Consider the following 24,886-nt stretch of genomic DNA (forward strand, 5'->3'; position numbering starts at 1 on the left):
TCCGCCGGGGGCTAGAGCGGCAGAGCCACAAGTGGTAGCGGGCGAGGCGGACGTGACGCAAATGCGTTTCCGGCGGGGGTGGGCGGGGCTTCGCCTCTCCTTCTAGGGATCTCTGCGGACCGCATGGAAGGTGCGTGAGATGGGTTCCTTTCCCGGGGCAGGGTGGCTGTGAATGTTACTGCTTGGGCCGCAGGTTGGGCCAGAAGCTGAGGAGCTCCCCGGATTAAATGAGGTTAAATGGAGGTCAGATGCCTTGCCCCAGCCTAGCCCGCAGGCCCCGCGCAGCCTCTGCTGGCTGCTCGGGAGACAGTTTTGCCGAGCCTCCGTTTTTTCACATGTGGAGTGACAGATGAACGGGACGATATACGCAAATGAGTGTCAGCAGATCAGACACCCAAACTGTAATTATTTTCACTATAAATTAGCACTAACAGAGTTCACTGGGTGCCAAGCCTTGCATGCTCAGCTCCTCCAGTAACTCCTCTCTGAACTGCCTTGTCAGAACATTCTGCTTGTAATGAAAGCTGGCTTTCGCCTAGTGCTCAGTCTGCTGAGTGCTGCTCCAAGTACTTTAAGTGGATCATCTCATTTGAACCTCACAGTGATCCCATGAAGTAATGTCAACCCCATTTTGCAGATGGGGAGTAGAGGCTCAGAGGGGATAAGTAACTTAGTCACTGTGCCCTCACCCTGCCCTGTCCTGTGACGCTGATGACTGGTCTGTCTTTACTGGCCCTTAAGTTTCTTGAAGTCGGTTATGTTTTTGGTTCCTAAATATGTGCCCAGTATGAGTCAGGCTGACCATAAATCAGATGTGGTCCTGCCCTCAGAATCTCCTGCTGGGGGAAAACCCTCAGACAGTTATAGAACAGGTGGTAAGAGCTATTCCTCCATTTACCTCATTTTATGCAAAGCCTCCTATGTGTGGAAGGTTTGAAAGAGAACAAAACATAGTTCCTACCCTAGTTGAATTCCCAGTTTAGCAGGGAATATAGACATTAAACAAGCAAATACACTCCACCGATGAATATCGTGATAGCAGAATTACAGGATGTTCCACATATCTACCCCCCAACTTGGGGGATCCAGGAATACTTCTCTGTGGAAATGACTTTCTAAAAACCTGAATCAGATAATTTCACTGCCCTACCCAGAGCTTATTGCTCACTCCCCATTGTATTAGGTTAGTGCAAAAGTAATGGCAGTTTTGGCCATTAAAAGTTGTGGCAAAAACCTGTTACTTTTGCACCAGTCTAATACTTAGAATAAGTCCAAACTTCTTATCTTAAGCTATTAGGTTCTAGTTGTCTGATCACCTCCTCACCCACTAGTCCTTTTCTGTCCATTTCATTCCAGCACACTGGTTTTTGTTTGTTTGTTTTATTTTGTTTTGTTTTCTGTTTTTTGAACTCACCAACCTCATTCTCATAATTAGGGCACATACTACTGACCTACCCTTTTTCTGGCTTTTCATCATTCAGATCTCAGCCTGAATGATACCTTCTCAGGGGGTCACACTAACACAAGACCCTGTTTTATTTTCCACGTACACTTACCATGATCGGAACTGATCGTGGCCATTTAAGCGTTTATTATCTGCCTCCCCTTTGGAAAGTAAGTTCCTTGAAAACGGTCCTGATCCATCTCATTCAATCACTTCATTCCCCCATGCCTGGCATATTGTAGACAGTAAGCAAATATTTGTTGTTTAAGTAAAGAATGAGTGATAAATCAATATGATATTTAAAAGTGAGGATACTAAGTATGAGGCAAGGGAGTGGGGACACACACAGATAGGAAAAACATTCCAGGTCAAAGTCAGAACTTGGACAGAGCCAGCTCTGAGGCACAGAGGGCAAGTGGGAAAGGGGGAAGCTGAAGGGATGGGCAGAGCTTGGATAGTAGAGGCCTTGAGCTAACAGGTGAGATACTGGGTTTTTGCCATGTGCCAGGCCTCACAGCTACATATATTATCTCATCTCAGCAATCCTATGAAGTAGATACTATTTTTTTTTTTTTTTTTTTTTTTTTTTGAGACGGAGTCTTGCTCTGTCACCCAGGCTGGAGTGCAGTGGCCAGATCTCGGCTCACTGCAAGCTCCGCCTCCCGGGTTCACGCCATTCTCCTGCCTCAGCCTCCCGAGTAGCTGGGACTACAGGCACCCGCCACCTCGCCCGGCTAGTTTTTTGTAATTTTTAGTAGAGACGGGGTTTCACCGTGTTAGCCAGGATGGTCTCGATCTCCTGACCTCGTGATCCGCCCGTCTCGGCCTCCCAAAGTGCTGGGATTACAGGCTTGAGCCACCGTGCCCGGCCTAGTAGATACTATTTTTATTCCCATTTTACAGATGAAAATGTTGAGGCTCTGAAAGGTACATTAACTTGCCCAAGATCTCACAGCTGGCAGAGCTGGGATTCAGACGCAGGCAGTGTGGTCTTCTGACTCGAGACGTCAAACCATCCAGCTGTTGTGTGTCCTGGATTCCTGAAGGGGACTTTATCCTGTGGGCCGTGAGAAGCCTTTGCGGGGTTCAAAGTAGAGAAGGCGAGAGGGCACCGGAGGGCTGGGGGAGAACAAACAACCTGAGTTGGCTCTTAGTGGTCTGGGGGTTGCTTCCCACAGGCAGTGGGATCCGGGTACATCTTGGAGGATAGGCGTCATGAGCCTGAGGAAGGAAGGCGCTTTCCTGCAGAGAGAACACGTGCAAAGGCCTGCAGGCACCTCAGCTTTTCAAGAGCTGCCAGTAGTTCATTTTCACTGGAGATTGACAGGGGGCCAATGTGTATGTGTGGGTTGATGTACGTGTTGATGCAGAGGGGTAGCTAAGTCTGGAAGGACTTTGGACTTCCTCCTGATTTCCAAGCAGGGCCGTGGCAGCATCGTGATCAACTCTGCATCTCTGTTGTCTCAGTGTCTTGAAATGATTAGCACTCATGAGCCATGCCACTCTGAACAAATTTAAAGTATCAGAGTGCCTGAGACTAGATAGTGGAAGTACTCAGGAGTCAGGGCTAGATAGATTATCCTGTAGGGAAGGTAACCGGAGCCATTGAAGAGTTTTAGCAGAAAGTCACAACTTTACCTTATTTCCAATCTTTGGAAAACAAAGGGCTTAAGGTAAAAATTTTGCGGAGCCATTAAGCTGGAAAAGGATTCAGCTATATCTGGTGAATCTTAAAATGTTAAAAATATTCTATGTTGTCTTCTTCCAGGAACCTTCACATTCATTCAGACTTTGTAGTTTCCACATTTATTTGTCCAGTTGATACAGCATTTGAGATAGTTTTACTGTTGAAAATTATGAGGACATTTGCCCTCCAACTATGATTGTATATTCCATGATAATAATTTTGTTTCTTTTATACCCTATCAGCAAAGACTGTTGGAATTGTAACGCCCAGAAAACCTGTCTTATCTGTCAGTGCAAGAAAAATTAAGGACAATGCGGCTGATTGGCATAATTTAATCCTGAAGTGGGAAACCCTCAGTGATGCAGGTTTTACCGCTGCAAATAATATTGCCAACTTGAAAATCAGTTTATTGTAAGTACATATCGGTTTTTCATGCTCTAAGTTTTTCACCCTTAATAACTGGGGAAATATCAACATGAATAAATTTGAAAATAAAATATTAAGCAAAAAAAGCAAGTGGTAAGATGACACATGAGACAAAATTATATTCCTTTTTTTTTTTTTTTTTTTTTGAGATGAAGTCTCACTCTGTTGCCCAGGCTGGAGTGCGATGGCGCAATCTTGGCTCACTGCAACCTCCACCACCTGGGTTCAAGTGATTCTCCTGCCTCGGCCTCTGGACTAGCTGGGATTACAGGCGCCTGTCACCACACCCGGCTAATTACTGTATTTTTAGTAGAGTCGGGGTTTCACCATGTTAGTCAGGATGGTCTCGAACTCCTGACCTCACATGATCCACCTTCCTCAGCCTCCCAAAGTGCTGGAATTACAAGTGTGAGCCACCACGCCTGGCTATTCTGATTTTTAAAACCATAGATTCTTTGATTCTTTTGTAGTTCATAGGCGTGATGATTGGGTTTTCATGCTCATGTATGACCTGTGCCTTCCTCAAACTTTGCTATGATGTTGACACAGTATGTAGCTGATATGGAAAAAACTACCATGGATTCTTTTTGTCCATTTTTTGATTTTACATAAACAAAAAACATATGTTAGTGTTTCCTTTATGTCTCGCTTTCTTTTTCTATTTTTATTTTTGGAGATGAGTCTCACTCTATCCCCCAGGCTGGAGTGCAATGGTACGATCTCAGCTCACTGCAACCTCTGCCTCCCAGGTTCAAGCAATTCTGCTGCATCAGCCTCCTGAGTAGCTGGAATTACAGGTGCCTGCCACCACGCTCAGCTAATTTTTGTATTTTTTGTAGAGACCGAGTTTCACCATGTTGGCCAGGTTGGTCTCGAGCTCTTGACCTCAGGTGATCCGCCCACCTCAGCCTCCCTAAGTGCTGGGATTATAGGTGTAAGCCACTGCACCCAGCCATGTCTCACTGTCTTTCAACATGGAAGCCATCCATGTAATGTAGAGCCACTATTCTGGTTCTGTTCTTTCTCATTGCTGTTTAATAGTGTTTACCCACATTAGACCTCTCAAACTCTGCCACTGGTTTATCAACTAAGTTATGTAATGTTCTCAATCTTTTGTTGTCATTTCAGCAATGTGCACAGCATCTTTCCCAGGAATAGATTCCATCTCAAGAAACCACCTTCTTTGCTCATCCATAAGAAACAACTCCTCATCTGTTCAAGTTTTCTCATGAGATTGCAGCAATTCAGTCCCATCTTCAGACCCCACTTCTAGTTCTGCTTCTCTTGCTTTTTCCACTGGCAGAGTAGATTTAACATCATTCTTAAGGGCCCTAGGAGTTTGAGAATGGTAGATGAGCACTGGATTCAACTTAAAGTCACTAACTGCAATATCCCCTAACGAGAGGGTCAACCTGTCTCTTGAAGCTTTGAAGCCTGTCATTGACTTCTCTGTAGTTGTGAATGTCTTGGATGACATGTTCTTCTAATAGAAGGCTGTTTCATCTACATTGACAATCTGTCATATCGTGTAGCTACCTTCATCATTGATCTTAAGTAGATCCTCTGGATAACTTGCTCCAGCTTCTACATTAGCGCTTGCAGCTTCACCTTGCACTTTTATGTTATGGAGATGGCTTTTGTCCTTAAACCTCATGAACCAAATCCTGTTAGTCTCAAATTTTTCTTCTGTAACTTCCTCATGTCTCTCAGCCTTCACAGAATTGAAGAGAGTGAGGGTCCTGCTCCGGATTAGGCTTTGACTTAAGGGAATGCTGTGTCTGTTTTGCTCTTCTGTGCAGACCCCTCAAACTTTCTCCATATCCGCGCTAAGGCTGTTTCACTCATCATTCACATGTTCACTGGAGTAGCACCTTTAATTTTCTTCAATAACTTCTCTTTTGCCTTCACAACTTGGCCAACTGTTTGACACAAGAGGCCTAGCTTTTGGCTTATCTTAGCCTTTTTTTTTTTTTTTTTTTGTACAGATGGAGTCTCGCTCTGTCGCTCAGGCTGGAGTGCAATGGTGCAATCTTGGCTCACTGCAACCTCCGCCTCCTGGGTTCGAGCAATTCTCCTGCCTCTGCCTCTCGAGTAGCTGGGACTACAGGTGCATGCTGCCACGCCCGGCTAATTTCTTTTGTATTTTAGTAGAAATGGGGTTTCACCATGTGGCCCAGGCTGGTCTTGAATTCCTGAGCTCAGGCAATCCACCTGCCTCGGCCTCCCAAAGTGCTAGGATTACAGGCGTGAGCCCCCGCACCTGGCCCCTTATCTCAGCTTTTGACATGCCTTCCTCACTAAGCTTGATCATTTCCAGCTTTTAATTTTTTTGTTTCTTAAATTGGCCAAAGTATAGCTTTTGATTTAAAATGAGAGATATGCAACTCTTCCTTTCACTTGTACATTTAGTGGCCAATGTAGGGCTATTAATTGGCTTGATTTCAATATCCTCCTATTTCAGGAAATAGGGAGGCCCAAGGAGATGGGGAGAAATGGGAGCAGCCAGTCAGTGGAGCAGTCAGAACACACAACATTCATTCATTAAGCTCGCTGTTACATGTGAACATGGTTCATGGCACCTCAAAACAATTAAACTAGTAATATCAAAGATTATCAATCAAAGATCGTAGATATAATAATGAAAAAGTTTGAAGTATTGTAAGAATTACCAAAATATGATACAGAGACATGAAGTAAGCATGTACTATTGGGAAAATGGCGCTGGTTCATTTGCCGTACATACATACCCAGGGTTGCCACAGGCCTTCAATTTGTAAAAAATGCATTATCTATGAAACTCAGTCAGGTGAAGCATAGTAAAATGAGGCGTGTCTGTATTCCTGGATTGTGAACTCTTTGAGGAAATGATCCATGTCTTGTTCATCTTTGTACATCCAGCACCACGCCCTATGCCAACGATGCCACACAGCTGAATGTTGTTTTTTTTTTTTGAGACAGTCTTGCTCTTTTGCACAGGCTGAGTACAGTGGTGCGATAACGGCTCACTGCAGCCTTGACTTCCTGGGCTTAAGTGATCCTCCCACCTCCGCCTCCTAAGTAGCTAGGACCACATGCGTGTCCCACCATGCCCAGCTAATTTTTACTTTTAATTTTTGTGGAGATGAGGTCTCGCTATGTTGCTCAGGCTGGATTCAAACTCCTGGACTCAAGCAGTCCTCCCACATCAACCCCCCAAAGTGTTGAGATTACAGGCATGAGCCACCAAAACCAGCTGTCATGGCTGAATTTAACTGACTTATTTTGGTGCAAAATTGAGTGACCAATGGACATATTCATTGCACATATAAATAATAACTGAATTTATATCATAATGATATGAAAGAACAATGCTTATGCAAAATGTCCCACGTAACTATGTTGATATAGAGGTTTGCAGAATTTATTATAAGGAAATAAGGCAAGCTTAAAGAGTTTATAAAGAATATATTTTGTACACACCTCTTATTTTCTATTTTGTTTAGGAATAAAGACAAGGTAGAACTAGACAGCAGCAGCCCAGCCTTGAAGGAAAATGAAGAAAAGGTGTGTCTGGAATATAACGAGGAACTGGAGAAGCTATGTGAGGAACTGCAGGCCACCTTGGATGGGTTGGTAAGACATAAAGACACAGGCCACTTGTGGTCACTGTTGCTGAATCCGATGGATGTATTTGGGATTCACTTGACCACTGGCCATCCCTTCCTCCTTCTCAATCTCCTCTGATGTTCTCTTCCTCTGCCTGCCACGTAAATCTTAATGTTCCCCAGGATGCTGTCTTAGACATTCACTCCTCCTGTGCATCATCCAGGGAAATTTCACCCACTTTCCGGTCTCATCACATAGTAAAAACTTTTTTTTTTTCGTGAGATGGGGTCTTGCTTTGTCGCCCAGGCTGGAGTGCAGTGGCGCGATCTTGGCTCACCACAACCTCTGCCTCCTGGGCTCAAGCAATTCTCCTGTCTCAGCCTCCAGAGTAGCTGGGACTACAGTTGCGCTCTACCACGCCTGGCTAATTTTTGTAATTTTAGTTGATACAGGGTTTCACCATATGGTCAGGCTGGTCTCAAACTCCTGATCTCAGGTGATCCACCTGCTGGCCTCCCAGAGGGCTGGGATTACAGGCATGAGCCACTGCACCCAACCACAGAGTAAATATTTTAGGCATCTAGGGCCAGCCAGTCTCTGTCTCAGCTACTCATCTCTGCCACATAGGACTAAACAGCCATAGACAATATGTGTGTAAATGGATGTGGCTGTGTTCCATGAAACTTTATCTTTGTTTTTTGATTTTTTTTTTTTTTTTTTTGAGATGGAGTCTCACTTTGTCACTCAGGGCAGAGTACAGTAGCATGATCTCAGCTCACTGCAAACTCCACCTCCCAGGTTCAAGTGATTCTCCTGCCTTAGCCTCCCAAATAGCTGGGATTACAGCCTTGCACCACCACATCAGCTAATTTTTGTATTTTTAGTAGAGACAGCATTTCACCATGTTGGCCAGGCTGGTCTCGAACTCCTGACCTCAAGTGATCCGCCTGCCTCGGCCTCCCAAACTGCTGGGATTACAGGCATGAGCCACCACACCTGGCCTTTTTTGTTTCTGTTTGTGTGGTTTTTTTGTTTGTTTGTTTGTTTTTGAGACAGAGTCTCACTCTGCCACTGAGGCTGGAGTGCAATGGCGAGATCTTGGCTCACTGCAACCTCCGTCTCCCGGGTTCAAGTGATTCTTGTGCCTCAACCTTCTGCCTAGCTGGGATCACAGCTGCGCACCACCATGCCCAGCTAATTGTTGTATTTTTAGTAGAGGTGGGGTTTCACCATGTTGGCCAGGCTGGTCTCGAAGTCCTGGCCTCAAGTGATCTACCCACCTCAGCCTCCCAAAGTGTTGGGATTACAGGCTTGAGCCACTGCACCCATACAGGAAAACTTTTTTCTTTTTGAGATAGAGTCTTGCTCTGTCGCCTAGGCTGGAGTGCAGTGATGTGATCTTGGCTCACTGCAACCTCCATCTCCCAGGTTCAAGCGATTCTTCCACCTCAGTGTTCTGAGTAACTGGGATTACAGGTGCGTGTCACCATGCTCGGCTAATTTTTGTATTTGTAATAGAGACGGCGCTTTGCCATGTTGGCTAGGCTGGTCTTGAACTCCTGACCTCAAGTCATCTGCCCACCTCGGCCTCCCAGAATGCTGGGATTACAGGCGTGGGCCACCATGTTTGTCCAGGAAAACTTTATCTTTGGACACTGAAATTAAATTTTGTATAATTTTTATGAGTCACAATCACTATTGTCCTTTTGGTTATTTTCAACCATTTAAAAATGAAAAAACCATCTTAGCTTGTGGGCCGTACAGAAATAGGCTGTGGGCCAAAATTGACGTGTGTTCCAGGGATAATTTGCCCATCCCTGATACAGCACGTAAGAGACTAAAGTGTTTGTTTAATGAACTAATAACTAAATTTCAAAACCTACCATACTGGCCACTAGATGTGAAGATAATACCACCTTATTTCTTTGCTAGGCACAGGAAATTAGGTTTTACACATATTTGAACTTGGATAACTGAAGCTTACCCATAAACGTTTAAGATCTTTATATTTTCACCTTTTTATTTGTTTGTTTGGAGACAAGGTCTTGCTCTGGAATGCAGTAGCGTGATCACAGCTCACTGCAGCCTTTACTTCCTGGGCTGAAGTGATCTTCTCGCCGCAGCCTCCTGAGCAGCTGGGACTACAAGCATGAATCATCATGTCCGGCTAATTTTTAAAATTTGTTTGTAGAGACAGGGTTATCATGTTCACCAGGCTGGTCTCGAACTCCAGACATGACGTCATCCTCCCACCTTGGCCTCCCAAAGTGCTGGATCACAGGCGTAAGCCCTGGCACCCGGCCTTAGCTTTTCTGTCATGTCTTCTTTCGGCTTCAGGATCCCATATGACATTGAGTCCCTGTGTTTCCTTAGGCTCCTTTTGGCTGTGACGGTTTCTCAGACTTCCGTGTTTTTGATGACTTGGACAATTTTGAGGAATACTGGTCAGGTATTTTGTAGAACGTCCCTCAATGGAGATTTCTCTGATGTTTTTCTCCGAATTAGACTGAGGTTATGGGTTTGTTTCAGAGGAGGACCACAGAAGTAAAGTGCCATTTCTATCACATCGTATCAAGGGCACATACTGGACATTCTGTCATCAGGACTTTTCTTTGGGTCTCACCTATTGCCCAGGCTGGTCTCAAACTCCTGGGCTTAAGCAGTCCTCCCACCTCAGCCTCCCACAGTGCTGAGATTCCAGACGTGAGCCACTGTGCACGGCCAGGACTTTTCACTGTCGAAGTTGACCCTGATCACCAGGCACACCAGGTTCCTCTGCTGTGAAGTTGCTCTTTCTCCTCCTCCCATGCTGCGCTCTCTGGCAGGAAGTCACTATGTGTAGCCCATACCTAGGGGTAGGGACGTTTTCACCACCTCCTTCAGGGTGCAGTATCTACATAAATTATTCAGAATTATTCTGCAAGGGAGATTGGTTCCCTCCCTCCCATTTGTTAATTTTTTTTTTTTTTTTTTTTTTTTGAGATGGAGTTTCGCTCTTGTCACCCAGGCTAGAGTGCAGTGGGGTGATCTGGGCCCACCGCAACCTCTGCCTCCCGGGTTCAAGTGGTTCTCCTGTCTCAGCTTCCCAAGTAGCTAGGATTACAAGTGTCTGCCACCACACCCAGCTAACTGTTGTATTTTTATTTAGTTTTAAAAAAAATTTGTTTTGGCCAGGCGTGGTGACTCATGCCTGTAATCCCAGCACTCTGGGAGGCCCGAGGCAGGTGGCTCACCTGAGGTCAGGAGTTTGAGACCAGCATGGCCAATATGGTGAAACCCCATCTCTACTAAAATACAAAAAATTAGCTGGGAGTGGTGGCAGGCACTGCAATCCCAGCCACTTGGGAGGCTGTAGCAGGAGAATCACTTTCAGAGGTTGCAGTTAGCCGAGATCACGCTACTGCACTCCAGTCTGGGCAACAGAGTGAGACTCCGTCTCAAAAAAAAAATGTCCGGGCGCAGTGGCTCACATCTGTAATCCCAGCACTTTGGGAGGCCAAGGCGGGTGGATCACAAGGTCAGGAGTTCAAGACCAGCCTGGCCAAGATGGTTAAACCCTGTTTCTACTAAAAATACGAAAATTAGCCAGGGGTGGTGGTGGGTACCTGTGATCCCAGCTACTCAGGAGGCTGAGGCAGAGAATTGCTTGAACCCAGGAGGCGGAGCTTGCAGTGAGCTGAGATCGCACCACTGCACTCCAGCCTGGGTGACAGAGTGAAACGCGTCTCAAAAAAAAAAAAGAAAAGAAAAGTGGTTTGGGAATAAGTTTTCATTCTATGTTCAAAACCAAAAGTTGATTTTATAAGGGTATTATTATTATTATTATTCCTATTTTCCTCTATCAGTTAAGGAGCATGGTTTCCAGACCTGGTCTGTGTCTTTCATAAGTTTGACCTTCTGGGGGTTGCATGCACTGTTTTCCCTAAGCTGGGCTAACATTTCACTGTGGTCTGTGTTTGCTGTGGGAAGAAGCCACCAATGTTGAAATGTAAGGGGCTGTTGTTTATGCATTGTTCATTCAGGGATGCACGTGCCTATGTGACCTGAATTCCTTATTGATGGCTGAGCGACAGAATTGAGCATGACTTCTCGCCTGGGGTCAAGGCTCCAGGATTTCCCTTATTCTCCTGTTATCAGCTTTTCTTAGAATCAGGTGGCACCAGGGAGCTGCCGCAGGACTCAGAGGAAAGATCAGAGGACTGGGTGTTAAAACTTGGTGTCAGAAGGCATGGTATCGAGTTCTGGCCTCATCCCTCTCAGCTCAACCTGGAGCAGTTTCCCAGCTGTGAAAGGGAAATGATGAGTCCTGCCTCTTGGGGTTGGGCCAAATAAAATATCAAACCGTAAAAGATTTGGGAAACAAAGTCCTGTAAAAATTAACATTAGCTGCATTTAGTGCTTGCCACTTCCAATGTAATTGGAGGGTGGTTGGAAGGACCAAGTAAAGGAATTAATATTTTTGACAATTTATATATCTTTTCTTATTTCCCCCCCATGTATGTAAAGTCAGCTATACTTAGGAGTTTAAAATTTGGTCTTCATAGACCTATGCTACTTAAATCTGAAATCCTAGTTACTTTACCCATTAATTTTCTTTATCAAACCCTTACATATCTCCAAGTAGGTGCTTCACAAATACTAACTCAATCCTCTTCACCACGCTGTGGAAGTAAGCCCGCCATTGCCCCTATTCTGTGCGGCCTGCTGTGTGCAGCGGGGATGGTTTAGTAGCTCCCACAAGTGGCTGTGCACATCATGCAGTTACAGGGCTTAGGACAGAGCCTGGCCCCCACTGAGGGACCGTCAATGGCAGCTCGCCACGTTTCCTTACTTCCTGCGTGAAGTGTTGAGGGCTCCCTTTCTGTGTTGCCATTTTATAAACAAGGAAGTCAAGGAGGTTTCCGTAAACAAAGGCAGTTAATAAGAGAGGGTCAGGCCTGGTGCGGTGTCTCACGCCTATAATCCCAGCACTTTGGGAGGCCGAGGCGGGTGGATCACGAGTTCGGGAGATCGAGACCAGCCTGGCCAACATGGTGAAACCCCATCTCTACTAAAAATACACAAATTAGCTGGGTGTGGTGGCACACGCCTGTAATCCCAGCTACTTGGGAGGCTGAGGCAGGAGAATCACTTGAACCCGGGAGTCAGAGGTTGTAGTGAGCCAAGATCCCGCCAGTACACTCCAGCCTGGCACTGCACTCCAGCCTGGCACTGCACTCTCCAGCCTGGCACTATACTCCAGCCTGGCACTGCACTCCAGCTTGGTGACAGAGCGAGACTCCGTCTCAAAAAAAAAAAAAAAAAGAGTCAGAAATGAGCTCATTTGATGCCTTTCTCTCTCACTTCTTAAAAGCAGCAAGAGCCAGCCAGGCGTGGTGGCGCATGTCTGTATAATCCCAGCACTTTGGGAGGCTGAGGTGGGAGGATCGCTTGAGCCCAGGAGGTAGAGACCAGCCTGGGCAACATAACGAGACCCTGTCTCTACAAATTAAAAAAAATTAACTGGGCATGGTGGTGCACACCTGTGATCCCAGCTACTTGGGAGGCAGTCGAGGCTGCATGAGGCACGGTCATGCCACTACATTACAGTTTTACAACTTGGGCAACAGAATGAGACCCTGTCTCAAAAAAAAAACAGGCAGCAAGAGGCTGCCTTGGGATTCCCCCAGGACTTTGGGCCTAAAACATCAGTGCTCTTTGGAAATCCTAGTGAAATGGCACTCAGAAACCTTTCTTGCTCTAGGACTGGAAATCTGGGGTTTATTACCAAAGTAATTCAAATTAATGGAATCATAGCAACTGTCCACCTTCGTCTCCCTGGGAATTTGCTGTACTTAGAGTTAACAGTGTTTAGTTATTGGAATTTTTATCACAATAGATGTACACTTCTTAGCTTTGAAATCTTATAGGTATTGAATCTGAGACTGGATATTTCAAATATTATCATATTCTAAATGAATATGTTTCAGACCAAAATACAGGTGAAAATGGAAAAGCTGTCTTCAACTACCAAGGGAATTTGTGAACTAGAAAATTACCATTATGGGGAGGAGACTAAACGACCCCCTCTGTTCCACACTTGGCCTACAACCCATTTCTGTAAGTAGTTCCTTCTCAGTTAACTTTCAGGAGGGTAAAGGTTATTAAGGGCATTTAGTATCGTTTACATCTGGTACTTTAAGAAGCTGACAAGGCTTTGAAATTCAATGCAAAAGTATCTATCGGGAGGAAAAGAGACAGAGGCGCCTTAAAATAAACATTTCTTCTTGGCTTTAATTACCTGGTTATCAGCAGAGTATATTAAACATAATTAGAGACCCGTGAAGCAAGCTGCTGTTATTAGGCCTCTAAAACCAGTGGGACAGAGTGAATTCCACCTCCTCTGTGGAAGCAGAAATCTCTTGTTTTGGGGGGGAAGGGGAGAAAGGGGGTTTTTTGGTTTGTTGAGGTTTTTCTTTTCCTTTTTGTTTTAATTAAAAAACAAATTGAGGTCACTGCAGCCAACCTCATGGAAGATGACTGGGAAAAATGAAAGCCATGACTTCAATAAACTCTAGGAGGTACTTCTTAAAGGGCTATTTTAGCTTTATTAGTTCAAGACAAGGGCTAAGCTGTTTTATGTTGATCTGAGACTTTTTAAATAAGGCAGGAAAGGGGAAAATCACCTGGTGGAATGTGTTTAGTGATATATTGTCAGTTTGAGGGGAATCTCCTACTTATAATCACTGTAGGTCACCTAAGGGTCAGGTAGAAAAGGTTATATATACTTTTTTTGAGACAGAGTCTCGCTCTGTCACGCATGCTGGAGTGTAGTGGTGCAGTCTTGGCTCGCTACAGCCTCCGCCTCCTAGGCTGAAGCAATTCTCGTGCCTCAGTCTCCCAAGTAGCTGAGATTACAGGCGCACGCCACCACACCCGGCTAGTTTGTTTTTTTTTTTTTTTTTTTGGAGATGTAGTCTCGCTCTGTCGCCCAGGCTGGAGTGCGGTGGCGCAATCTCAGCTCACCGCAAGCTCCGCCTCCCAGATTCACGCCATTCTCCTGCCTCAGCCTTCTGAGCAGCTGGGACTACAGGCGCCCGCCACCATGTCCGGCTAATTTTTCATGTTTTTAGTAGAGACGGGGTTTCACCGTGTTAGCCAGGATGGTCTCGATCTCCTCACCTCGTGATCCACCCACCTCGGCCTCCCAAAGTGCTAGGATTACAGGTGTGAGCCACCGCGCCCGCCCTAGTTTTTGTATTTTTTAGTAGAGACAGGGTTTTGCCATGTTGGCCAGGCTGGTCTCAAACTCCTGACCTCATGTGACCTACCCACTTGGGCCTCCCACAGTGCTGGGATTACAGGCGTGGGCCACCGCGCTTGGCCTATATACGCTTTTATTTCACTCTGCTGACGATGTTATCAAATTGTACTAATCTGTACCAGCTAGAGTGGTAAACTCCATCGGGCCCTTCTTCCTTTCAGTGCTGTTGCTAATTCTGGTTTTTAATTAAGAGCTGTTAAAAATGTAGTTCTTCCTGAGTCAAGACTACATTCTTGAATCACTGCCATTAAGGGACACTCACGTTTCTTTCAGATGAGGTTTCGCACAAGCTCTTGGAGATGTACAGGAAGGAGCTGCTCCTGAAGCGCACAGTGGCCAAGGAGCTTGCACACACCAGGGATCCTGACCTCACCCTGAGCTACTTGTCCATGTGGCTGCACCAGCCCTACGTGGAGAGCGACAGCAGGCTGCATCTGGAGAGCATGCTGCTGGAGACGGGCCACCGAGCTCTGTGACGTCCTGAGACGGCTGCGGACACTGGCTCCTTCCACTTCTCACCAGGCAGACAGTCTCCTGCCTAGGACCCAGTGCCGCAGGCCTGGATCAGACCTCAGGATCAGACCTTCTTGGGGTCTTCTGGCCAGAGCTTGTCACCAGCCCCGTGGCCTCTCCAGGCATGCCCATGTCCACAGCCCGCGGCCAGCCCCATGTGGTGCCGCTCAGCCTCCTCTGCCCCTCCTGGGAACCCGTCACTCGTGGGTGCTTCTGAGTAAAATCAATGAGTTTCTGAGCAGAATGAGTGAGTGATCTGGTTTCTATAAATAAGGCATGCTTTGTACATTTGTGTAGAAAATCCTTGGTTTAATATTTTCACTTTATGCCTATCTGATTGTTGAAGTTTTTATGAGAATATATTAGTTTTTGGGCCAGGTGCAGTGGCTCACGCCTGTAATCCCAGCACTTTGGGAGGCCGAAGTGGGCAGATCACTTGAGGTTAGGAGTTCGAGTCCAGCCTGGCCAACATACTGAAACCCTGTCTCTACTAAAAATACAAAAATCAACCGGCATGGTGGTACGTGCCTGCAATCCCAGCTACTCGAGAGGCTGAGGCAGAAGAATCGCTTGAATCAGGAGGCAGAGGCTGCTGTGAGCCATTGCAGCCCAACCTGGGTGACAGAGTGAGACTTCAACTTAAATAATAAGATCCCATAGAGTTAAAGTGAAGTTTGACATCATGACAATGAAAATAACCTACGAAAAAATTGCCGCTGTTTGCATACTGGGGACGTGACAAGTGATGTAAACTGTCTTCCCTGGCATTCTGCTGCCACAAATCCTCGGGTTTCACAATGTTTGCGGCCATTTCCAGAGTTAACATACTAGGTTAGAATGAGGAAAAGGTGACAGTTTTGAAACAGACTGAAGAGACTGGCCAAAAGCTAGGATGTGGAATGTGAAGGTATGCAAAAGCCTACTTTTTTGTTTGTTTGTTTTTTCAAGTGGAGTCTCACTCTGTCACCAGACTGGAGTGAGTGGCACAATCTCAGCTCACTGCAACCTCCGCCTCCTGGGTTCAAGTGATTCTCATGCCTCAGCCTCTTGAGTAGTTGGGACTATAGGCACGCGCCGCCACATCGAGCTAATTTTTGTATTTTTAGTAGAGACAAGTTTTCACCATGTTGGCCAAGATGGTCTCCATCTTCTGACCTCGTGATCCACCCGCCTTGCCCTCCCAAAGTGCTGGGATTACAGGTATGAGCCACTGCGCCCGGCCTGTAAAAGCCTACTTTAAACTCTTCTTTTTGGTGGCATTACTTGTTACATGGTTCTACATCTGTGTTTGCCTTTTTGTAAGTTCTCTGATCCCAAACTTTATATTCTGTGGGACTATATATATAGTGATACTTAATAAATAGCAATTTTAGTTTTTTTTTTTTTTTTTTTAAGAGATAGGATCTTACCATGTGGCCCAGATAGTGCCAAACTCCTGAGGTCAAGTGATCCTCCCTTCTCAGTCTCCTGAGAGACTACAGTCATGCACTGCCCAGCCCAGCAATAATGTTGTTGTTGTTGTTTTTAGACACAGGGTCTTGCTCTGTTGCCCAGGCTAGAATGCGGTGGCATGATCGTAGCTCACTGTAATCTCAGCCTCAAACTCCTGTGCTCAGGTGATCCTCCTGCCTTAGCCTCCAGAGTAGCTGGGACTATAGGTGTGCATAACCACGTCTGGCTAATTTTTTAATTTTTACTTTTTAGAGATGGGGTCTTGCTATGTTGCCCTGGCTGGCCTTGAACTCCTGGCCTCAAGTGATCCTCCTGCCTCAGCTTCCCAAAGTGCTGAGATTATAGGTGTGAGCCACTGCACCTGGCCAAGTATAGTTTTTAATTGTGTCCTTTTAGTATTTAACTATAAATACTATTTATCTAAGTTTATTAAGACTATTGTAACTTTATTTATTTTTTGAGACAGAGTCTCACTCTTGTTGCCCAGACTGGGGTGCAGTGGTGCGATCTCGGCTCACCACAGCCTCCACCTCCCAGGTTCAAGCGATTCTCCCCCCTCAGCCTCCCAAGTAGCTGGGATTACATGCACCTGCCACCATGCCTGGCTGATTTTTACAAGCATGCACCACCATACTCAGCTAATATTGTATTTTTAGTGAGATAGGGTTTCACCGTGTTGGTCAGGCTGGTCTTGAATTACTGACCTCAGGTGATCCCCCACCTTGGCCTCCCCAAGTGCTGGGATTACAGGTGTGAGCCACCGAGCCCAGCCAGAAGCATTTAAAGGCAACATTTCTTAGGATTTCTCTTTCCTCTTCCTTTGCTATATTTATTAAGATCTGACTATCAGCCGGGCGCGGTGGCTCACGCCTGTAATCCCAGCACTTTGGGAGGCCGAGGCGGGCGGATCATGAGGTCAAGAGATTGAGACCATCCTGGCCAACACTGTGAAACCCAGTCTCTACTAAAAATACAAAAATTAGCCTGGCATGGTGATGCACACCTGTAGTCCCAGCTACTTGGGAGGCTGAGGCAGGAGAATGGCTTGAACCCCGGAGGCGGAGGATGCAGTGAGCCAAGATCGCGCCACTGCACTCCAGCCTGGCAACAGAGCGAGACTCCGTCTCAAAAAAAAAAAAAAAAGAATTGACTATCATCAAAGTAGGCACTCGGGCATCTTGCAGTCTGGAGACCACATGGTCAGCTTTTGACAGGAATGGTGTTGTCCCACTTCAGCCTCCCCTGCATGCTGAGGAAGCAGCTACTGCAATGAGCTGCAGAGGCAGATGGGCTGGGAGAGGCAGGACCCCAGAGGCTCCACTCACCCAGACCTGCCTGGGAGAGGCCTTGGCATCAAGTCCACAGGCAGTCACTTGTATGTTGGGGGTTACTTAAAGAATAAACGCTCTTCAGAGGAGATGTTGAAAGATTTCATACCTGCACAGGATTTCTAGGACAACTCACGTGTCCCTGATGGTGCATGTCCCGGACACCCTGCAGCAAGTGGCTCAGGAAGACTAATGGAAAGGATCAATACTGCTAAGGACAATCAGAAGTAAAAGACCTAAGTGATGAATCTGCCAAGCAACTTCTATCTGAAAGGAACAATGAAGTAGGTTGATTTGGGACTTCTAGCTGAACCTACTGGATGAATTACATACAGTTATGCCTTCCACCTCCAGAAATCCTGCCATTTTAAGTATGAAAACCCAGAGAGCCACAAAATCAAAGAGAACAGGATTGGGGGAGGAATTCCTGATAAGTACATTTTTTAAAACCTTTAAAAATTTTTTTTGACAGAGTCTGGCTCTGTCATCCAGACTGGAGTGCAGTGGCGCAATCTCAGCTCACTGCAACCTCCGCCTCCCAGGTTCAAGCAATTCTTCCACCTCAGCCTCCTGAGTAGCTGGGATTACAGGCACCTGCCATCACACGCAGCTAATTTTTGTATTTTTGTAGAGATGGGTTTCACCATGTCGGCCAGACTGGTTTTGAACTCCTGACCTCAGGTGATCCGCCTGCCTTGGCTTCCCAAAGTGTTGGAATTACAGGCGTGAGCCACCCCGTATGGCCCAAAAACCTTTAAAATTTAGGACTTCAGGCCAGGCGCGGGTGGCTCACACCTGTAATTCCACACTTTGGGAGGTAAAAGCAGGTGGATCACCTGAGGTCAGGAGTTCCAGACCAGCCTGGCCAACATGGTGAAATCCCATCTCTACTAAAAATACAAAAATTAGGCTGGGCACAGTGGCTCATGCCTGTAATCCCAGCACTTTGGGAGGCCGAGGCGGGTGGATCACCTGAGGTCAGGAGTTCAAGACCAGCCTGGCCAACACGGTGAAACCCCGTCTCTACTAAATATACAAAATTTAGCCGGGCATGGTGGTGCGCGCCTGTAATCCTAGCTACTCAGGAGCCTGAGGAAGGAGAATCCCTTGAACCCAGAAGGCGGAGGTTGCAGTGAGCTGGGATTGCACCACTGCACTCCTGCCTGGCAGCAGCAAGACTCTGTCTCAAAAAATATATAAATAATAATAATATGACCTGGCTAGGCATGAGTCATTATGGGCTCACACCTGTAATTCCAGCACTTTGGTGACCGAGGCAAGTAGATTGCTTGAGCCTACCAGGAGGTTGAGACCAGCCTGGGCAACATGTACAAAAAATACAAAAAACTAACCAGGTGTCATGCTGCATACCTGTGGTCCCAGCTACTCAGGAGGCTGAGGTGGGAGGATCACCTGAGCCTGGGACATAGAGCCTGCAGTGAGCCATGATTGCACCACTGCACTGCAGCCTGGGTGACAGAGTAAAACCCTGTCTCAAAAAAAAAAAAAAAAAAAAGTGCCTCAGAGGGCATAAGATCCACTCTGCCCTGGCTCCTTTCTCTCCTGCTGGTTCAGCTCTCCCCACCCCTGTGACCATTTGGGAGGTGCCAGGGCTGCAGTGCCACAAGTGCCTGATCAGGGGTACCCAACCAGGGTTGCAGCCACAGGGTCCATCATGGTTTCCAGGGAACACAAGGGAATTTTCTTTCTTTGCCTTTAGTAATAAGTAATAATAACTGAACATGGACCAGGTGCCAGGGATCATGACAAATGCTGAAACCACGTGTCCTCATTGAAGCCCCAGCCAGCCACCCCTGGGAGTCATTTAGGTGTCCTTGTACCCCGGTCTGTGCTCTGTCTTCACCCTTGTTCTTTTTTTTTTTTTTTTTTTTTTGAGACGGAGTCTTGCTCTGTCACCCAGGCTGGAGTGCAGTGGCCGGATCTCAGCTCACTGCAAGCTCCGCCTCCCGGGTTTATGCCATTCTCCTGCCTCAGCCTCCCGAGTAGCTGGGACTACAGGCGCCCGCCACCTCGCCCGGCTATTTTTTTGTATTTTTTAGTAGAGACGGGGTTTCACCGTGTTAGCCGGGATCGTCTCTCGATCTCCTGACCTCGTGATCCGCCCGTCTCGGCCTCCCAAGTGCTGGGATTACAGGCTTGTGCCACCGCGCCCGGCTTTTTTTTTTTTTTTGAGATGGACTCTTGCTCGGTCACCCAGGCTGGAGTACAGTGGCAATCTCAGCTCACTGCAAGCTCTGCCTCCCGGGTTCACGCCATTCTCCTGCCTCAGCCTCCTGAGTAGCTGGGAGTACAGGTGCCCGCTACCACGCCCGGCTAATTTTTTTGTATTTTTTAAATAGAGACGGAGTTTCACCGTGTTAGCCAGGATGGTCTCGATCTCCTGACCTCATGATCCACCCGCCTCAGCCTCCCAAAGTGCTGGGATTACAGGCGTGAGCCACCGCGCCCAGCTACGCCTGTTCTTAATCTGAGTATTTGAAGTATTTGAAAGTACTATGTATACAAAACAAAGTTCTTTATGAGAAAAGGAAATTTCCATTTATCATTCTCTCATAAAGAAGGTTATGTCTATTTCTTTTTTTCTTTCTTTTTCTCTACAGGTGTGCACTACCACACTGGGCTAATTTTTTAAAATTTTTAGTAGAGATGGCGTCTCACTGAGTTGCCCAGGCTGGTCTTGAACACCTGGGCTCAAGCAATCCTCCTGCCTCAGCCTCCTAGGTTACATCTATTAGAAGGGGGTTGTAATGTGGAAGCTGTGCATACATCTGTCTATGCTCTATTGGGGAACTCCGCAAAGGCCAAGCTGGAAGAGGATAAGGCACAGGGCTCCCAAAGGGTAGGGCCCATGAGTCCCGCTCACTGCCGTCAGTCCCGAGCCTGGCACACAGCAGCACTCAACAGGCACGTGGCCGATTCATGAGGAGACCGCTCTCAGAGCCTCCTGTGTCTTCAATTCTGTCCAGTGGAACAAAGGTTTATTTGTTGTGGTTTTCTGCAGTTACATTGACCATCCATTCATAGTAGCACATACACAGTGGTGAAATTAAGATGTGTTGGGGTATTTGTTAGTGTCCTATAGATAGAAAATAAATGTATACTTACCAGGGCCTCATCCAGACCACGGTCATATTCGACCCAGCATGCTGTGTTAATCGCCTGACAGTGGTTATGAATGATCCTCAAGAGGGCTCTGTCTATATCTCCAGGATCCCAGGAGGACACTCATGGTGGTTTCATGGGACTCTGGACTCCTGAGAAGTGGCCTTGAGTCTACAGGACACAACTACAGCCTGACCTGACCACCCCACGCTCCCAGGCAGCCGCGGCTTGCTCCCCTACTGGCTGTTTGCAGCCTGCTGGAAGACCTGCCTTTCTGTTCCTACCGACCCCGGCTTGGAGATCAAGTGAGGGTAGGAAATGCCCCGGTCACTGTAAGGGCTGTAGGAAATGCTGGCTCTCTGAGAATACAGCCACCCTCCAGGGCAGGACCTGGAAAGAGCACATCACCAGGGCGACACGTGGTCGCAAGCCCAGCTCTGTCCCTGAGCAGCGCGATCTCTGCTTGGGGTCTCTCCTGATTGTCTCTGCAAGGTGCAGGGAGAGAACTGCTGCTCCCTTTGAATGCTTTCTTCCATGTGTGGACCAATGGCCCTTCCCTTCCTTCCCCATAACACAGCCCGTGGAAATACTGAGATATGCCACGCCGTGACTTTCCAAGTGGGACATCAAAGAACTGGGCTTCTACCCTGAGCATCATCTTGCTGTGGACCTCAAATAAGTCACCCCATCATTTATGCCTCACCTTCCTCGTCTGTAAAATGAGAGGAGAGCCAGGCACCGTGGCACACACCTGTAGTCCCAGCTACTCAGGAGGCTGAGGCAGGAGGATCGCTTGAGCCCAGGAGGCAGAGGTTGCAGTGAACCGAGATCGTGCCACTGCACTCCAGCTTGGGCTACAGAGTGAGACTTGGTCTTGAAAATAAATTAATTAATTTAATTTAATTTAATTAAAAAAATCATGCAAGTAGAAATGACTTTTTTCCCCTCCTATCAATAAAATGCTGCCTAGAATGACTGGCTTATTTTCTTTTTAATTGAACCCAAAAGAAGCTGCTAGTATGGAGCAAGTCTGGTGGAAAAGCAGCAGATCTCCCAGGAGAGAAGGGAACAGGGCAGGGCCACTCATCACCATCACAAAAACTCATGAGCGTCAGATGCGCCACAGGGATTCCTGATCAGGCAACATCTGCTATTGTTATGACAAGCTCCATCGAAAAATGTAGACAGCAGGGTAGAAAGACATTCTTTATAAATAAAAGGTTCATCTGTGCAAAATTCACATTAGAAAAATATACATTGCTTGCCACAGACTTTCTCTGGATAAAATCAGACAAATCTAGGATCTGACTCCTCTTCACTGTGAGGGCTCTGGCTCCACGGTGAGGAACGACTCCACAGCTTCTAGGGGAACTCCTTCTGGTGGGCCCATCCGCAGGGCACGCCCCTCTGCATCGGTCACTATGACAAAGTCCTCCTCCCGAGACACTATTGTACCTGGAGGGGACAAGATAAACCCATCGGAAGTCTGAATAAAAATCTGCTTCTGTCCCTGAGACAGTAACTCATGGCTCCCATTGGAAATTTCAAAAGCCATGGCTTCGCCGACAGCAACCACACTCTCCAGTTCTCTCTGGCCAGAGTGCACCTCCAGCCCACAGGGGAACTGCTTCAAGTCCCCCGAAAGGCTTCTGAGACACCCTTCAGTCAACAGTGATCCATGTGGGCCAGGCTGAGGCCCTGGCTTGGGCACAGTCCTGCAGGCACAGTTTACTGCCACGCTATCCATGGACAAAATTTTCTCAAGCAGAGGGGCCGCCACCTCCATAGGCAGGACGCTGCTGGGGCTGGGCTGCTGGTTGTTCAAATGGAAGTCACAAACCTTGCTGAGGTGTCCTGCCTCTGCATGTCCAGGCCTCCCAGGCAGCAGGGACTCTGCTCCGCCAGCAGATGACAAGGTGCTACAGAAACCCGGGCTCCTCAGGCTGTCCCGGGTATCCTGGTCTGAAGAGTGTTTCAGAGCATTCTCTCCAGGAAACGCTGCCACCTGTGCCTGGGTCAGCCTCCTAGGCTCTCCTGACTGAGCATAAAGAGGCAGCCCACTGACATCCTGGGATGAGACAGCAGCACCTATAGACCCACTCCTGGCTTCTAAGTCAGCCAGTGCGTGAAGCTGCGGGCCCGCCTGGAACACGCTCCCATCGCCACCAGAAACCGTCGTCGTATGGCTTTCTTCAGAATGGGGAGAGACACTGCCATTTACTGGAGGGGCAAAACCGAAACATTTTGGGAAACAGGTGAACATGCGTGTACTGTGTCAGGCCCACTCACTGCACTCACCATCCAAAACCAGCGAGGCCAAGTCACCTGCCCTGCAGGGAAGTCAAAGCATCAATGCTCCTTGCTCCTTGGGATTGGTAGCAATTTTAAAAAATCCATCCCTGTTATCTATTCACAAAGACGGATTTTGTACTGAAAATGTGCTCTAGGAGCCATTCGACAGTGTGCCTTTTTTTTTTTTTTTTTGAGATGGAGTCTCACTCTGTCCCCCAGGCTGGAATGCAGTGGCACGATTTCGGCTCACTGCAACCTCCACCTCCTGGGTTCAAGTGATTCTCCTGCCTCAGCCTCCTGAGTAGCTGGGATTACAGGTGTGCACCACCATGCCCAGCTAATTTTTGTATTTTTAGTAGAGACGGGGTTTCACCATGTAGGTCAGGCTGGTCTCAAACTCCTTACCTTGTGATCCACCCGATTTGGCCTCCCAAAGTGCTGGGATTACAGGCGTGAGCCACCACACCCAGCAACAGTGATTTTATGCCAACACTGAATGAATGATTGGTGGTTCTTCATCAGAGTGAGCTGGAGAATTGCCCAAAGAGGCCTTTCCAAATACATCCACACCCTCCCAACAACCCTACCCACAGACCTGGAATTCCCAGAGGTCCAGGCCCCTGTATTTCACAATAACCTCCCCAGGTGATTCCAACACATGCCCCAATTAAGAATCACCGTCAGGCTGGGCATGGTGGCTGCTCACGTCTGTAATCCTAACACTTTGGGACGCTGAGGCGGGCAGATCATTTGAGGTCAGGAGTTCAAGACCAGCCTGGCCAACATGGGGAAACCCTGTCTCTACTAAAAACACAAAAATTAGCCGGATGTGGTGGTGGGCACCTGTAATCCCAGCTACTCAGGAGGCTGAGGCAGGAGAATTGCTTGAGCCTGGGAGGCAGAGGTTGCAGTGAGCAGAGATCAAACCATTGCACTCCAGCATGGGTGACAGAGCAAGACTCTGTCTCAAAAAAAAAAAAAAAATGCTAGTGCAGTGGCTCACGCCTGTAATCCCAGCACTTTGGGAGGCCGAGGTGGGCAGATCACCTGCGGTCAGGAGTTTGAGACCAGCCTGACCAAAATGGTAAAACCCCATCTCTACAAAAATACAAAAAAAAATTAGCCAGGCATGATGGTGGGTGCCTGTAATCCCAGCTACTGGGAAGGCTGAGGCAAGAGAATTGCTTGAACCCGGGAGGCAAAGGTTTCAGTGAGCCAAGATTGTGCCACTGCACTTCAGCCTGGGAGACAAAGCGAGACTCTCGTCTCAGAAAAAAAAAATTTATATATATAAATGTATATATATAGAAAACATATATTTACATAAATATATATATAATTTTTTAAGTGCCTAGTTGGTAGGTTCTGGCTAAAGCCAGAATAATAACCAGACCGTGTCTTGTTTTCAAATGTTACATCTCAGCTGGCATGTACAGCGAAGTCTCATGAAAGTCAAGGCATAGATGGATGTGTCCTTGGGACCCATCTCAGCCTAACCACCTCTCAGGACCCTCCTGGTATAGCCCGCTTACCACCACTTGGTGGCTCTTTTTTTTTTTCCTTTGAGATGGAGTCTCACTCTGTCACCCAGGCTGGAGTGCAGTGGTGCAATCTCAGCTCACCGCAACCTCCTGCCTCCCAGGTTCAAGTGATTCTCATGTCTCAGCCTCCGGAGTAGCTGGGATTACAGGCACACACCACCATGCCCAGCTAGTTTTTCTGTATTTTCGGTA

General features: G+C 47.2%; 2 protein-coding genes, 1 long non-coding RNA gene and 1 other non-coding gene across 7 annotated transcripts in view; 3 read left to right on the plus strand and 1 right to left on the minus strand.

Annotated features, from left to right (window-relative positions):
• The first annotated feature begins 17 nt into the window (after positions 1-17).
• On the plus strand, positions 18-15,202 carry CIN (cyclin dependent kinase 2 interacting protein). 2 transcript variants are annotated; one of them, XM_011716951.2, is made up of 5 exons: positions 18-130; positions 3,374-3,542; positions 7,040-7,169; positions 13,112-13,241; positions 14,719-15,202. In XM_011716951.2, the coding sequence occupies exons 1-5, from the start codon at positions 124-126 to the stop codon at positions 14,919-14,921; spliced, it is 639 nt and encodes a 212-aa protein (XP_011715253.1). In that variant the 5' UTR covers positions 18-123; the 3' UTR covers positions 14,922-15,202. The 2 variants fall into 2 exon arrangements, with proteins under 2 accessions (XP_011715253.1, XP_024644145.1); XM_024788377.2 differs by lacking the exon at positions 13,112-13,241.
• On the plus strand, positions 4,016-4,119 carry LOC112424209 (small nucleolar RNA U13). The gene has a single exon (XR_003014932.1). It is a non-coding gene; the product is annotated as a small nucleolar RNA U13 (small nucleolar RNA).
• Positions 15,203-15,211: 9 nt separating the features above from the next.
• LOC139364173 (uncharacterized) lies at positions 15,212-23,645 on the plus strand. Its single transcript, XR_011625487.1, has 3 exons — positions 15,212-16,158; positions 17,856-18,022; positions 20,969-23,645. It is a non-coding gene; the product is annotated as an uncharacterized lncRNA (long non-coding RNA).
• The window catches only part of LOC105467386 (zinc finger protein 839), a 28,032-nt gene continuing 24,979 nt past the window's right edge, over positions 21,834-24,886 (minus strand). For 2 of the 3 annotated variants that reach the window (XM_071099554.1, XM_011716952.3), the window contains exon 8: positions 21,834-23,081. In XM_071099554.1, coding sequence (XP_070955655.1) covers positions 22,177-23,081 — 905 coding nt within the window. In that variant the 3' untranslated portion in view covers positions 21,834-22,176. The remainder of the gene's footprint in view (positions 23,082-24,886) is intronic. The other variant, XM_071099555.1, reaches the window with a different exon arrangement.

The sequence above is a fragment of the Macaca nemestrina genome, chromosome 7 (genome assembly GCF_043159975.1).
Source record: "Macaca nemestrina isolate mMacNem1 chromosome 7, mMacNem.hap1, whole genome shotgun sequence".
Lineage (NCBI taxonomy): Eukaryota > Metazoa > Chordata > Mammalia > Primates > Cercopithecidae > Macaca > Macaca nemestrina.

Excerpts from the sequence above, each read along its gene's own strand:
- CIN (XM_011716951.2), top strand. Across the intron at positions 7,170-13,111 it reads AGGCCACCTTGGATGGGTTG|ACCAAAATACAGGTGAAAAT; the intron begins GTAAGACATAAA and ends AATATGTTTCAG. Across the intron at positions 13,242-14,718 it reads TTGGCCTACAACCCATTTCT|ATGAGGTTTCGCACAAGCTC; the intron begins GTAAGTAGTTCC and ends CGTTTCTTTCAG.